Here is a 12,458-nt window from a genome sequence, read left to right on the forward strand (position 1 = left end):
GTGATGCCAGGGCTTAAAGGGTTAATGTATGAGGACAGGTTGTGTGAACTTACATAGAATGTACATTCGGCCCAATTGGTCTGTGTTGCAGTTTCTCCTCCGCACCAAACTCTCTCTTTAGAAACATGCAAAATAGGTGCAGGAGTAGGCCATTCGGCCCTTCTAGCCTGCACCACCATTCAATGAGTTCATAGCTGAACATGCAACTTCAGTACCCCATTCCTGCTTTCTCATGCTGGTCTGCATGCCTCCGGCAGGTTTTGCCAGTGTCCATTTGTACTACCAGTAGCCTGTTTCCTTCCTTACCCGTTACTGTCCCTGCAAGCCATTTGGGACCCCTGCCATAGTTTAGTACAAACACTTTGTTCCCCTATCTCATTCCATCTCCCCCTCGAATTTCTGTCATGGTACTCAGTCAGGTTACGGCGCTTTGCCTCAACGATTTCGTGCATGTCTGGGAGGATTAATGAGAGCCTTGTTTTTAAAGTCCTTTTCATCAACAGTTGCGCGGGGGGGGATCCCAGTCAGTGAGTGCGGACGAGATCTGTATGCCAGCAACAGTCGCGACAGGCGACCCTGCAGCATGTGACCTTGGATTTTAAGCATGCCTTGTTTAATGATTTGCACTGCTCTCTCCGCCTGGCCGTTGGAGGCCAGCTTGAACGGTGCAGTCTTGACGTGATTTATGCCGTGGTCAATTATAAAGTCTTGGAATTCTGCGCTGGTGAAGCACGGACCATTGTCACTGACAAATATGTCAGGGATTCCATGCGTTGCAAACATGGTTGCGAGGCTCTCCACAGTGATGGAGGTTGTGCTCGAGTTTAAAATGGTGCATTCGATCCACTTTGAAAATGCATCTACGAATACGAGGAACATTTTGCCCATGAATGGGCCCGCATAGTCTACGTGCACCCGCGACCACGGTTTGGTAGGCCAGGGCCAGGGGCACAGTGGAGCCTCCCTGGGGGCATTGCTGAGTTGGGCACAAATGGTGCACCTTCGGACGCAGAGCTCCAGGTCCGCGTCAATACCAGGCCACCAGAGGTGGGATCTGGCTATGGCCTTCATGAGAACGATCCCCGGGTGCTCGCGGTGGAACTCCCGGACAAATGCCTCTCTGCCTCGCAGAGGCATGACTACTCGGCTACCCCACATCAGGCAGTCTGCTTGTAGTGATAGCTCATGCATGCGCCTGTGAAAGGGTTTTAATTCCTTGGGGCAGGCATCGCGGGCCTCTGCCCAGTCACCGGTTAGGACACATCTTTTTACTAAGGATAACGTGGGGTCGCTTGCCGTCCAAGCTCTGATTTGGCGAGCCGTCATGGGCGAACCTGTGGACTCGAAGGCATTGATTGCCATGACTATCTCACAGTCCTGTTCGTCAGACCCTTCCGTGGTCGCCAGGGGTAGCCTGCTGAGCGCGTCGGCACAGTTGTCTTTGCCTTATGGTATAATCGTAGGACGCCAGCATGAGTGCCCACCATTGAATTCGCGCCGAGGCGTTGGCGTTTATTGCCTTGCTCTCGGATAGGAGGGACATGAGGGGCTTGTGGTCGGTTTCTAACACGAACTTGGCCCCGAAAAAGTATTGGTGCATCTTTTTGACACCGTACACGCACGCGAGCGCCTCATAGAAACATAGAAACATAGAAAATAGGTGCAGGAGTAGGCCATTCGGCCCTTCTAGCCTGCACCGCCATTCAATGAGTTCATGGCTGAACATGCAACTTCAGTACCCCATTCCTGCTTTCTCACCATACCCCTTGATCCCCTTAGTAGTAAGGACTACATCTAACTCCTTTTTGAATATATTTAGTGAATTGGCCTCAACAACTTTCTGTGGTAGAGAATTACACAGGTTCACCACTCTCTGGGTGAAGAAGTTCCTCCTCATCTCGGTCTTAAATGGCTTACCCCTTATCCTCAGACTGTGACCCCTGGTTCTGGACTTCCCCAACATTGGGAACATTCTTCCTGCATCTAACCTGTCCAAACCCATCAGAATTTTAAACGTTTCTATGAGGTCCCCTCTCATTTTTCTGAACTCCAATGAATACAAGCCCAGTTGATCCAGTCTTTCTTGATAGGTCAGTCTGGTGAACCTTCGCTGCACTCCCTCAATAGCAAGAATGTCCTTCCTTAGGTTAGGATACCAAAACTGTACACAATACTCCAGGTGTGGCCTCACCAATGCCCTGTACAACTGTAGCAATACCTCCCTGCCCCTGTACTCAAATCCCCTCGCTATGAAGGCCAACATGCCATTTGCTTTCTTAACCGCCTGCTGTACCTGCATGCCAACCTTCAATGACTGATGTACCATGACACCAGGTCTCGTTGCACCTCCCCTTTTCCTAATCTGTCACCATTCAGATAATAGTCTGTCTCTCTGTTTTTACCACCAAAGTGGATAACCTCACATTTATCCACATTATACTTCATCTGCCATGCATTTGCCCACTCACCTAACCTATCCAAGTCGCTCTGCAACCTCACAGCATCCTCCTCGCAGCACACACTGCCACCTAACTTAGTGTCATCTGCAAATTTGGAGATACTACATTTAATCCCCTTGTCTAAATCATTAATGTACAATGTAAACAGCTGGGGCCCCATCACAGAACCTTGCGGTACCCCACTAGTCACTGCCTGCCATTCTGAAAAGTACCCATTTACTCCTACTCTTTGCTTCCTGTCTGACAACCAGTTCTCAATCCACGTCAGCACACTACCCCCAATCCCATGTGCTTTAACTTTGAACATTAATCTCTTGTGTGGGACCTTGTCGAAAGCCTTCTGAAAGTCCAAATATACCACATCAACTGGTTCTCCCTTGTCCACTCTACTGGAAACATCCTCAAAAAATTCTAGAAGATTTGTCAAGCATGATTTCCCTTTCACAAATCCATGCTGACTTGGACCTATCATGTCACCTCTTTCCAAATGCGCTGCTATGACATCCTTAATAATTGATTCCATCATCTTACCCACTACCGATGTCAGGCTGACCGGTCTATAATTCCCTGTTTTCTCTCTCCCTCCTTTTTTAAAAAGTGGGGTTACATTGGTTACCCTCCACTCGATAGGAACTGATCCAGAGTCAATGGAATGTTGGAAAATGACAATGCATCCGCTATTTCCAAGGCCACCTCCTTAAGTACTCTGGGATGCAGTCCATCAGGCCCTGGGGTTTATCGGCCTTCAATCCCATTAATTTCCCCAACACAATTTCCCGACTAATAAGGATTTCCCTCAGTTCCTCCTCCTTACTAGACCCTCTGACCCCTCTTATATCCGTAAGGTTGTTAGTGTCCTCCTTAGTGAATACCGAACCAAAGTACTTGTTCAATTGGTCCGCCATTTCTTTGTTCCCCGTTATCACTTCCCCTGATTCTGACTGCAGGGGACCTACGTTTGTCTTTACTAACCTTTTTCTCTTTACATATCTATAGAAACTTTTGCAATCCGTCTTAATGTTCCCTGCAAGCTTCTTCTCGTACTCCATTTTCCCTGCCCTAATCAAACCCTTTGTCCTCCTCTGCTGAGTTCTAAATTTCTCCCAGTCTCCGGGTTCACTGCTATTTCTGGCCAATTTGTATGCCACTTCCTTGGCTTTAATACTATCCCTGATTTCGCTTGATAGCCACGGTTGAGCCACCTTCCCTTTTTTATTTTTACGCCAGACAGGAATGTACAATTGTTGTAGTTCATCCATGTGGTCTCTAAATGTCTGCCATTGCCCATCCACAGTCAACCCCTTAAGTATAATTCGCCAATCTATCCCAGCCAATTCACGCCTCATATCTTCAAAGTTACCCTTCTTTAAGTTCTGGACCATGGTCTCTGAATTACTTCATCTCAGCCTATTAACACATCCTTCTATTCCTTTCTCCCTCGTGTACTTCTACCGAGCTTCCCCTTTGTTGCGTCCTTAGATGGTCCAACAATGACTCCACGAGGCAGTGTGTTGTACTTGAACTGTCGTGACCTTAGTCCTTTATCAGTTAACTCCAGAGTGAGGATCAGACCTGGTGGCCTGCCTTTTATACTGGGCCAGGCACACCTGTACAGGTAACCTACGAATCTCCCACTGCTGTGCCCTCTAGTGGCACACCTTAAGATAGTACCAATAGTCGCCACACTTAACCTTGGCTCGTTTTCCCTTGAGTTTCGAAGATTTCGTGATCTAATTGAGGTGTTTTAAAAGGTTTCGATAGGTTAGATATGGAGAAAATATTTCCTCTGGTGGGGGAATTCAGGACTTGAGGGCACACTTAAAACTAGAGCCAGGCCGTTTGGGAGCGAAATCGAGAAACACATTTTCACACAAGGTAGTGGAAATCTAGCATTTTCCCCCGAAAGGTTGTAGATGCTGGAGCAAATTTTAAAGATTAAGAAAACAGATTTTTACTTGTAAGGGTATCCAGGGATATGCATCAAGGGCGGGTAAATAGACTCGAGGTGCAGATCCTCAATAATAGAATAGCAGAATGGGCACCGGAGCTGAATGGCCTGCTCCTGTTCCTATGCTGAACTAACGCTGGAAGTGGTCCTCACGTGAAATGGCCCAATAATAAGCTCGCAAAGGCAGACAGACAGACTTGGATGTAGATAGCGCCTTTCACAACTACCGGACGTCTCAAGGCGCTCTGCAGCTGACGAATTCATTTTTTTTTTGAAGTGTGGTCCTTGTAATGTGGGAAACGTGGCAGCCAACTTGCGCACAGCAAGCTCCCACAAACAGCAATGTGATAAATGACCAGATAATCTGTCTTTGTGATGCTGATTGAGGGATAAATATTGGCCCCAGGACACCGTGGATAACTCTCCCTGCTCTTCTTCGAAACAGTGTCCATGGGATCTTTTATGTCCACATGAGAGCGCAGACGGGGCCTCGGTTTAACATCTCATCCGAAAGACGGCACCTCCAACAGTGCAGCACTCCCTCAGTGTTGCACTGGGAGTGTCAGCCTAGAAATTTTTTTTGTGCTCAAATCCCTGGAGTGGGACGTGAACCTGCAACCTTCTGACTCCGAGGCGAGAGTGCTACCCACTGAGTATAGGCCGTGAAAAAGGGATTAATTCCACAAAGTGCAGTAGCTTTATTGACATGTTGGTTTAAATGGACTCTCTTTGTTGATTCAGAAGATCAGACGTGCGGCTGGAACAATGACATCTCGGCTGGGGTGGCATCTGTGGATAACGTAATCTCTGTGGCACTACAGCAGTCTCTCCTTGTCCTGCCTTTTTAATGGTGCGTAACTTGGCTGAGGTAATTCGGGATAAAACTTGAATCTGGGCCCGGGTTGCTGAGTGAGCGTGCTGTTCGGAGTGGGACGTGAATGTGCAGCGTGAGTTCTGACCGCGAAGTGCTGAATACTTGGTCTGGACCCGCACACGAAGAATGCATAGGTGCACGTACCCAAAAGAGTTGGCAGGTTATGGAAAGCGCAATACTGCAGGGAGGCGAATTTGAAAGGCTACTGGTATAATGGGATACTTGTACAGTGCCCCTGTGTATGTTTGTGTGAAGCCATGCGATTAAAACGGCAGTGATATGATCGAATTAACAACCTGTCACATCTCCACTCCATCATAGCAAAATCAGCAGTGCGATGGTGCTGGATTAACACACGCACGCAGTATAATGACATGATGCAAGAACCCTGAACTCATGACTTGGATGCAGGGTTAATGGCTGCATCTCTGTTGCCATAGACTGGCTTCCCGAACTGTTGATCTCAGTATCTCCTTCCAACCAATATCTGGTCATGTCTTATTTTGACAATCTCTGTATAAACAAAATCAACCAAAATAGATAGCGAGAGGGGGCAGGATATACTGTCAGAGTTCAGTGATCAGGACCCTCACAGCATCCGTGGTCCAAAATAGCTAAGTTTAGTATTTAAAAAAAACTTATTGCAGTGAAATTACTTCAAAAAGTACTTCATTGGCTGTAAAGCGCTTTGTGCCGTCCGGTGGCCGTGAAAGGCGTTGTATAAAAGGGTAACTGGCACCTGAAAGGGTGGTAGAGGCAGAAACCCTCACCACATTTAAAAGGTGCTTGGATGTGCACTTGAAGTGCCGTAACCTACAGGGCTACGGACCAAGAGCTGGAAAGTGGGATTCAGCTGGATAGCTCTTTGTCGGCCAGCGCGGACACGATGGGCTGAAATGGCCTCCTTCCATGCTGTAAATTTCTATGATTCTATGATCAATCCCAAGTCTTTCTAAAAATATTTGATCTTTTCTGTTTTTTAAAACTTTGCCTTGAAATTGTAAATAGCTTCAAAACAGTCTGGAAGTGTTTGCAAGTGTTTATAAGGAAAGCTCCCCTACTGTTATAGTGCAACACACTCTGTCGGTCCGGACAGAGTGACAACATCAGGTGGACTTGACTGTATATTTACACGTATGTTTTTCTGTGAAAAAGACACCTTTCGCCGGGAGGGACTGAGCTGCTGAACCCATCTGTTGGTGCGCGATGTCTGATAGTCAGTGTAATCCCAGCGAGGCAGGCCAGGGACCGACAGCTGAGTATCTGCATTCTGCTCCCTGCCTCATGATGAACTATATTAGTCAGTGACCCAAGAGCGTCAGTGTGGCCTGTCACAGAGCTGGTCATTAATGGAAAATAATTACCTCTGATTGATGGAGCCCACTTTGATAGAATTTCAGCACATTTATTTTCGTCCAAATTAGTTCCCATTGTAAAACGCATCTGAGAAAAGGTCAGCGTTAATTGGGTGTGATGAAGGTCAGTAACCCCCCCCCTTCCCACTGCACTTCATTCCCCTGCCTCATTTTTACATGGTTAATGATGCTCAGCATTTTTTTGTATATGTTTAATTACCTTGATAGATGAAGACTGTGTTGCCTCGTCTGATTAAGACTTTGATTACAGGCTGATCACACGATGTCACGGAACAGAGCAGGCCATTCGGCCCATCACATCTCTGCTGCTGTTTGTCCCCACAAGCCCACCTAGTCTAACCCCGCTCTCCTTGCTCACTGCCCATCCCTCTTGTCTATTCCTCCATTACAGACAACTATCGAATTCACCAACACTCCAGGGCAGAAGATTCTGCACTCCAACCACTCTCTGTGTGTAAAAAAAAAACAACAATTTAATCTAACCTCTGCTTTGTTGTGTGATTATTATAATAATTTGTGCCCCCTTGTTACATGGCATTCCTGGAAAATCTCTTGTGGTTCCAATGGGAATTGGAGATATACTTGAAAAGGAAAGAACGTGACAGGGCAACGAGGAAAGACTTGGATTTATATAGCGCCTTTCACGAGCACTTTACAGCCAATGCAGTACTTTTGGAGTGTGGTCACTGTTGTAATGTGGGAAACGTGATGGCCAAATTGCACACAGCAATGTGAGATAATGAAATTGAAAACAGGGGCATACAATGTGGCCAAGACTAGTGGGAGGCCAGAGGATTGGGAAACTTTTAAAAGCCAGCAAAGAACGACTAAAAAATGTAATAGAGAGGGAAAATAGATTATGAAACTAAACTAGCACGAAATATAAAAACAGTAAGAGTTTCAACAGGTACATAAAAAGGAAAAGAGTGGCTAAAGTAAATGTTGGTCTCCTAGAGGATGAGACTGGGGAATTAATGGGGAACATCAGAATGAGAATTGCAAAGTAAACCCTCTGTGTAAGAGCAGAGAGAGAATAAGGAGCATCTGATGCCTCCTTATTCAAAAAGATAAGTACAGATGAGGGAGACCCTTCGATCCATCTAGCAGAGCCCTCCATTGAGATCTTTGGACCCCACCCCCCACCACACCTCACCCCCACCTGCCCACCACACCTCCCAACCCCCACCACACCTCACCCCCCCCACTCCCCCCACCACAGCACCTTGCCAGATTGAAGTGTTTCTGTCTCCACAACCATTAGCCAGAAGACCATTCCAGACATTGAATGCTCTTTGTTTAAAGTACTTGATGTTGTGGGATTGTTGAATCTTGTCCAGGGGTTATGTGTATGATCCGCCTGCTTTGCTAAAGTACAGAACCAGAGGGAGCTCGTTCTACAAAAGCGAAATACTGCGGATGCTGGAAACACTCAGCGGGTCAGGCAGTGTCAGTGGGGAGAGAAACAGAGTTAACGTTTCAGGTCGATGACCCTTCATCAGAACTGCAAGAAGTTAGAGCTGTAACAGGTTCTAAACTAGTACAGAGCCAGGGAAGGGAGGGAAGAATGAAAGGGAAGGTCTGTGATCGGGTGGAAGGCAGGAGAGATTAGAGAGACAATAGGGATGATGGTGCGAGGTTAAAGGCGATGGTAATGGGACAAGTAAAGAAACAAACGATGGGTCTGGAGGAGGAGTAAATGGCCACAGTACAACCAGTACCAGCTCCTGCTGCCTGAGAACAGGAGCGATGGTTATGATCTGAAGCTGTGGAACTCGATGTTGAGACCGGAAGGTTGTAAGAACTACTTCTACAGTGAGTGCAGAAAGAAAGAAAGACTTGCATTTCTATAGCGCCTTTCACGACCACCGAACATCTCAAAGCACTTTACAGCCAATGGAGTACTTTTGGAGTGTGGTCACTGTTGTAATGTAGGAATCACGGCAGCCAATTTGCGCACAGCAAGCTCCCACAAACGGCTATGTGATGACTAGATAATCTATTTTTGTTTGGTTATGTTGATTGAGGGGTTAACTCCCCTGCTCTGCGAACTAGTACCATGGCATCTTTTACGTCCATCTGAGAGGCCAGACAGAGCCTTGGTTTAACGTCTCATCCGAAGGACGGCACCCCTGACAGTGCAGCACTCCCTCCGCACTGCACTGGAGTGTCAGCCTAGATTTTTGTGCTCAAGTCCCTGGAGTGGGACCTGAACCCACAACCTTCTGACTCGGAGGCGAGAGTGCTGCCCACTGAGCCAGAGAGAGTAAAAGGTCTAACCTTTACAACTTGCAGTTGCGTCGGTCTTTTTAAAGAGATACACCGATCCCATGCCCAGAGGAATGATTGACATCCCATAAAGCAAAGGAAAGCTACAGCCTTGGGTATTTACCTATCTTGACAAGGTTGTTCATGCTTTGGAGCTCGTCGAATAAGAATTACTTGCTTGAATATTTATTAGCTGTCCCCGGGAAGGAATATTATTGGCTGTGATTTCATTCGTGTCTCTGAGAGAATGCTAGTTTGTTATTTCTTTTTAATTTGAATGGTAAGCATCTCCGCACGTATCCGATAACCACACCATCAGCCTCCAGCGAGAAGCAAAACCTTCAAAGAGAGATACTTTTTTTGAGTTTGACGAGATTCATTATCAGGAGGTGGGGGAGACTTTAGAAACTCATTGCTGTCATTATAAACTCGTAGTGCACCCCGAGGGAATGATGCTTGCAATAACCAAGACTGCTCTCCGAAAGATTCATTGGGCAACTGCAGTGTGGTACAATGGTGGCCTGAGTCTCTGCTTCAATCTTTTTAACTGTGAGGAAAGATTGGATTGGCTGGGGTTGTTTTCTTTGGAACAGAGAAGGCTGAGGGGAGACCTTATTGAGGTGCATAAAATTATGAGGGGCCTGGATAGAGTGGATAGGAAGGACCTATTTCCCTTAGCAGAGGGGTCAACAACTGGGGGGGCGTAGATTTAAAGCAAGTGGTGGGAGATTTAGAGGGGATTTGAGGAGAAATTTCTTCACCCAGAGGGTAGTAGGGCTCTGGAACACACTGCCTGAGGCAGAAACCCTCACCGCATTTAAAAAGTACCTGGATGTGCACTTGAAGTGCCGTAACCTACAGGGCTACGGACCGAGAGCTGGAAAGTGGGATTAGGCTGGGTGGCTCTTTGTCAGCCGGTACGGACACGATGGGCCGAATGGCCTCCTTCCGTGCTGTAAATTTCCCTGATTCTATGAGTCTCCACGTGTGACGTTCGCTGATCTCCGCTGGGAAAGGAATTAAGGTGCGACAATTAGCAACAGTGCCGCTGCTTCACTTCCTGCCCCTCCCCCCACACTGTCTCCTCCTCCCTTCCCCCACACTGCCCACGGACTTCGGTGAAAACCAGGGGAGAACTGACCCTAGTATTGATCAATTAGTGGTCAGCAAGGTTGTGACGTAGAAAGAGGTTTGAGTTAAGAGGGAGTCACTGAATTCACCCACTCTAACGTACACTTTCTTGCGCTGTTTATTTCACACCTCCTTCAATCTGATTGGTTAAGGAGACGCGCAGTTGTTTGCCGTATTCCTGCAGGTGCCCTGTAGAGGGCGCCGCGCCGTTTCCACCTCGCACTTTCAGCAACGTGTGGCAAGTATCAGTCTTTACGGTAGAGGACACTAACAGTGGATCGTCAAGGGCGATAGAGGAACTTAACACAATCACAATCACTAAGGAGGTGGTACTCAGTAAGATAATGGGACTAAAGGCAGATAAATCCCCTGGACCTGATGACTTACATCCTAGGGTCTTAAGAGAAGTAGCGGCAGGGATTGTGGATGCACTGGTTATAATTTACCAAAATTTCCTGGATTCTGGCGAGGTCCCAGCAGATTAGAAAACTGCAAATGTAACGCCCCTATTTAAAAAAGGAGGCAGACAAAAAGCAGGAAACTATAGACCAGTTAGTCTAACATCTGTGGTTGGGAAAATGTTGGAGTACATTATTAAAGAAGCAGTAGCAGGACTTTTGGATAAGCAAAATTCATTCAGGTGGAGTCAGCATGGATTTATGAAGGGGAAGTCACGTTTGTCAACTTTGCTGGAGTTCTTTGAAGATGTAACGAACAGGGTGGATAAAGGGGAACCAGTGGATGTGTATTTGGACTTCCAAAAGGCATTTGACAAGGTGCAACATAAAAGGTTACTGCACAAGATAATGGGCCCAAGTTTCAGGCCGCGCCTAAAAAAAAGTGCACCTAAAAAAAAAAACATACCTATTCTCCGGCTCCCTGCAGGTTCTCTGGAGCTGGGCGCGGCGCAGCAGGAGCTGTAGGGGGCGGAGCCAGGTCCCTGCGCTGAAAACAGTGCCGGGTCCTCTGCACATGCGCGCTACAGTGGGCACGCATGTGCAGTAGCTCCAGGCGCCCAAAACTGTGGGAGGGGCCCGAAGCACGCAGCCCCTAGCCCTGGCCGAATAGCCTCACTGAGGCTGCGTGGATAAGGCTCCTCCCACCCGACCGGACCCGACCCCCGCTCCCCCCTCCCCCCCCCCCCCCCCCCGGGACTCGACCTCTGCTTCCCCCCGTCCCTGTCTTACCCCCCCCCCCCCCAGCGACCCGGACCTCCGCGACTCTCCCCCCACCCCTCCCCCGGACCACTGCGAACCCCCCCGAGACCCAACGCCACCTACCTTTAAATCCAGCCCAAAGTCTTGGGCCCGGCCGTTCAGCTTCCTTCCCTCCCTCCCTCCCTCCTCCCTCCCTCCCTCTCTCCATCCATCCTCTTTCCCTTCTCCCCCTCTCCCCTTCTCCCCCTCTTCCCCCCCTTTCTCCCCCTCTCCTCGCCCCCTTCTCCTCCTCTTCCCTCTCCCCCCTTCTCCTCCTCTTCCCTCTCCCCCCTTCTCCTCCTCTTCCCTCTCCCCCCTTCTCCTCCTCTTCCCTCTCGCTCCTTCTCCTCCTCTTCCCCCCCCCCTTCTTCTCCTCTTCCCCCCTTCTCCTCTTCCCCCCTTCTCCTCTCCCCCCCCCTTCTCCTCCTCTCCCCCCCCTTCTCCTCCTCTCCCCCCCCTTCTCCTCCTCTCCCCCCCTTCTCCTCCTCTCCCCCCCTTCTCCTCCTCTCCCCCCCTTCTCCTCCTCTCCCCCTTCTCCTCCTCTCCCCCCCTTCTCCTCCTCTCCCCCCCTTCTCCTCCTCTCCCCCCATTCTCCTCCTCTCCCCCCCTTCTCCTCCTCTCCCCCCTTCTCCTCCTCCCCCCCTTCTCCTCCTCTCCCCCCCCCCTTCTCCTCCTCTCCCCCCCTTCTCCTCCTCTCCCCCCTTCTCCTCCTCTCCCCCCTTCTCCTCCTCGCCCCCCCCTTCTCCTCCTCTCCCCCCTTCTCCTCCTCTCCCCCCTTCTCCTCCTCTCCCCTCCCCTTCTCCTCCTCTCCCCTCCCCTTCTCCTCCTCTCCACCCCCCCCCTTCTCCTCCTCTCCACCCCCCCCCTTCTCCTCCTCTCCACCCCCCCCTTCTCCTCCTCTCCTCCCCCCCTTCTCCTCCTCTCCCCCCCCTTCTCCTCCTCTCCCCCCCCCCCTTCTCCTCCTCTTCCCTCTCCCCCCCTTCTCCTCCTCTCCCCCCCTTCTCCTCCTCTCCCCCCCTTCTCCTCCTCTCCCCCCCCTTCTCCTCTCCCCCCCCTTCTCCTCCTCTCCTCCCCCCCTTCTCCTCCTCTCCTCCCCCCCCTTCTCCTCCTCTCCCCCCCTTCTCCTCCTCTCCCCCCCTTCTCCTCCTCTCCCCCCCTTCTCCTCCTCTCCCCCCCTTCTCCTCCTCTCCCCCCCTTCTCCTCCTCTCC

The 12,458-nt window shown here is 49.5% G+C and overlaps 1 protein-coding gene across 1 annotated transcript in view; it reads left to right on the forward strand.

Annotated features, from left to right (window-relative positions):
- Positions 1-12,458, forward strand: part of gnav1 (guanine nucleotide binding protein (G protein) alpha v1) — a 148,568-nt gene that overhangs the window by 109,120 nt on the left and 26,990 nt on the right. The window contains 1 exon segment of the mRNA XM_070857837.1: positions 6,661-6,694. Within this exon segment, the coding sequence (XP_070713938.1) occupies positions 6,661-6,694 (34 nt within the window).

This window comes from Pristiophorus japonicus, chromosome 16, assembly GCF_044704955.1.
Source record: "Pristiophorus japonicus isolate sPriJap1 chromosome 16, sPriJap1.hap1, whole genome shotgun sequence".
NCBI classification, from domain to species: domain Eukaryota; kingdom Metazoa; phylum Chordata; class Chondrichthyes; family Pristiophoridae; genus Pristiophorus; species Pristiophorus japonicus.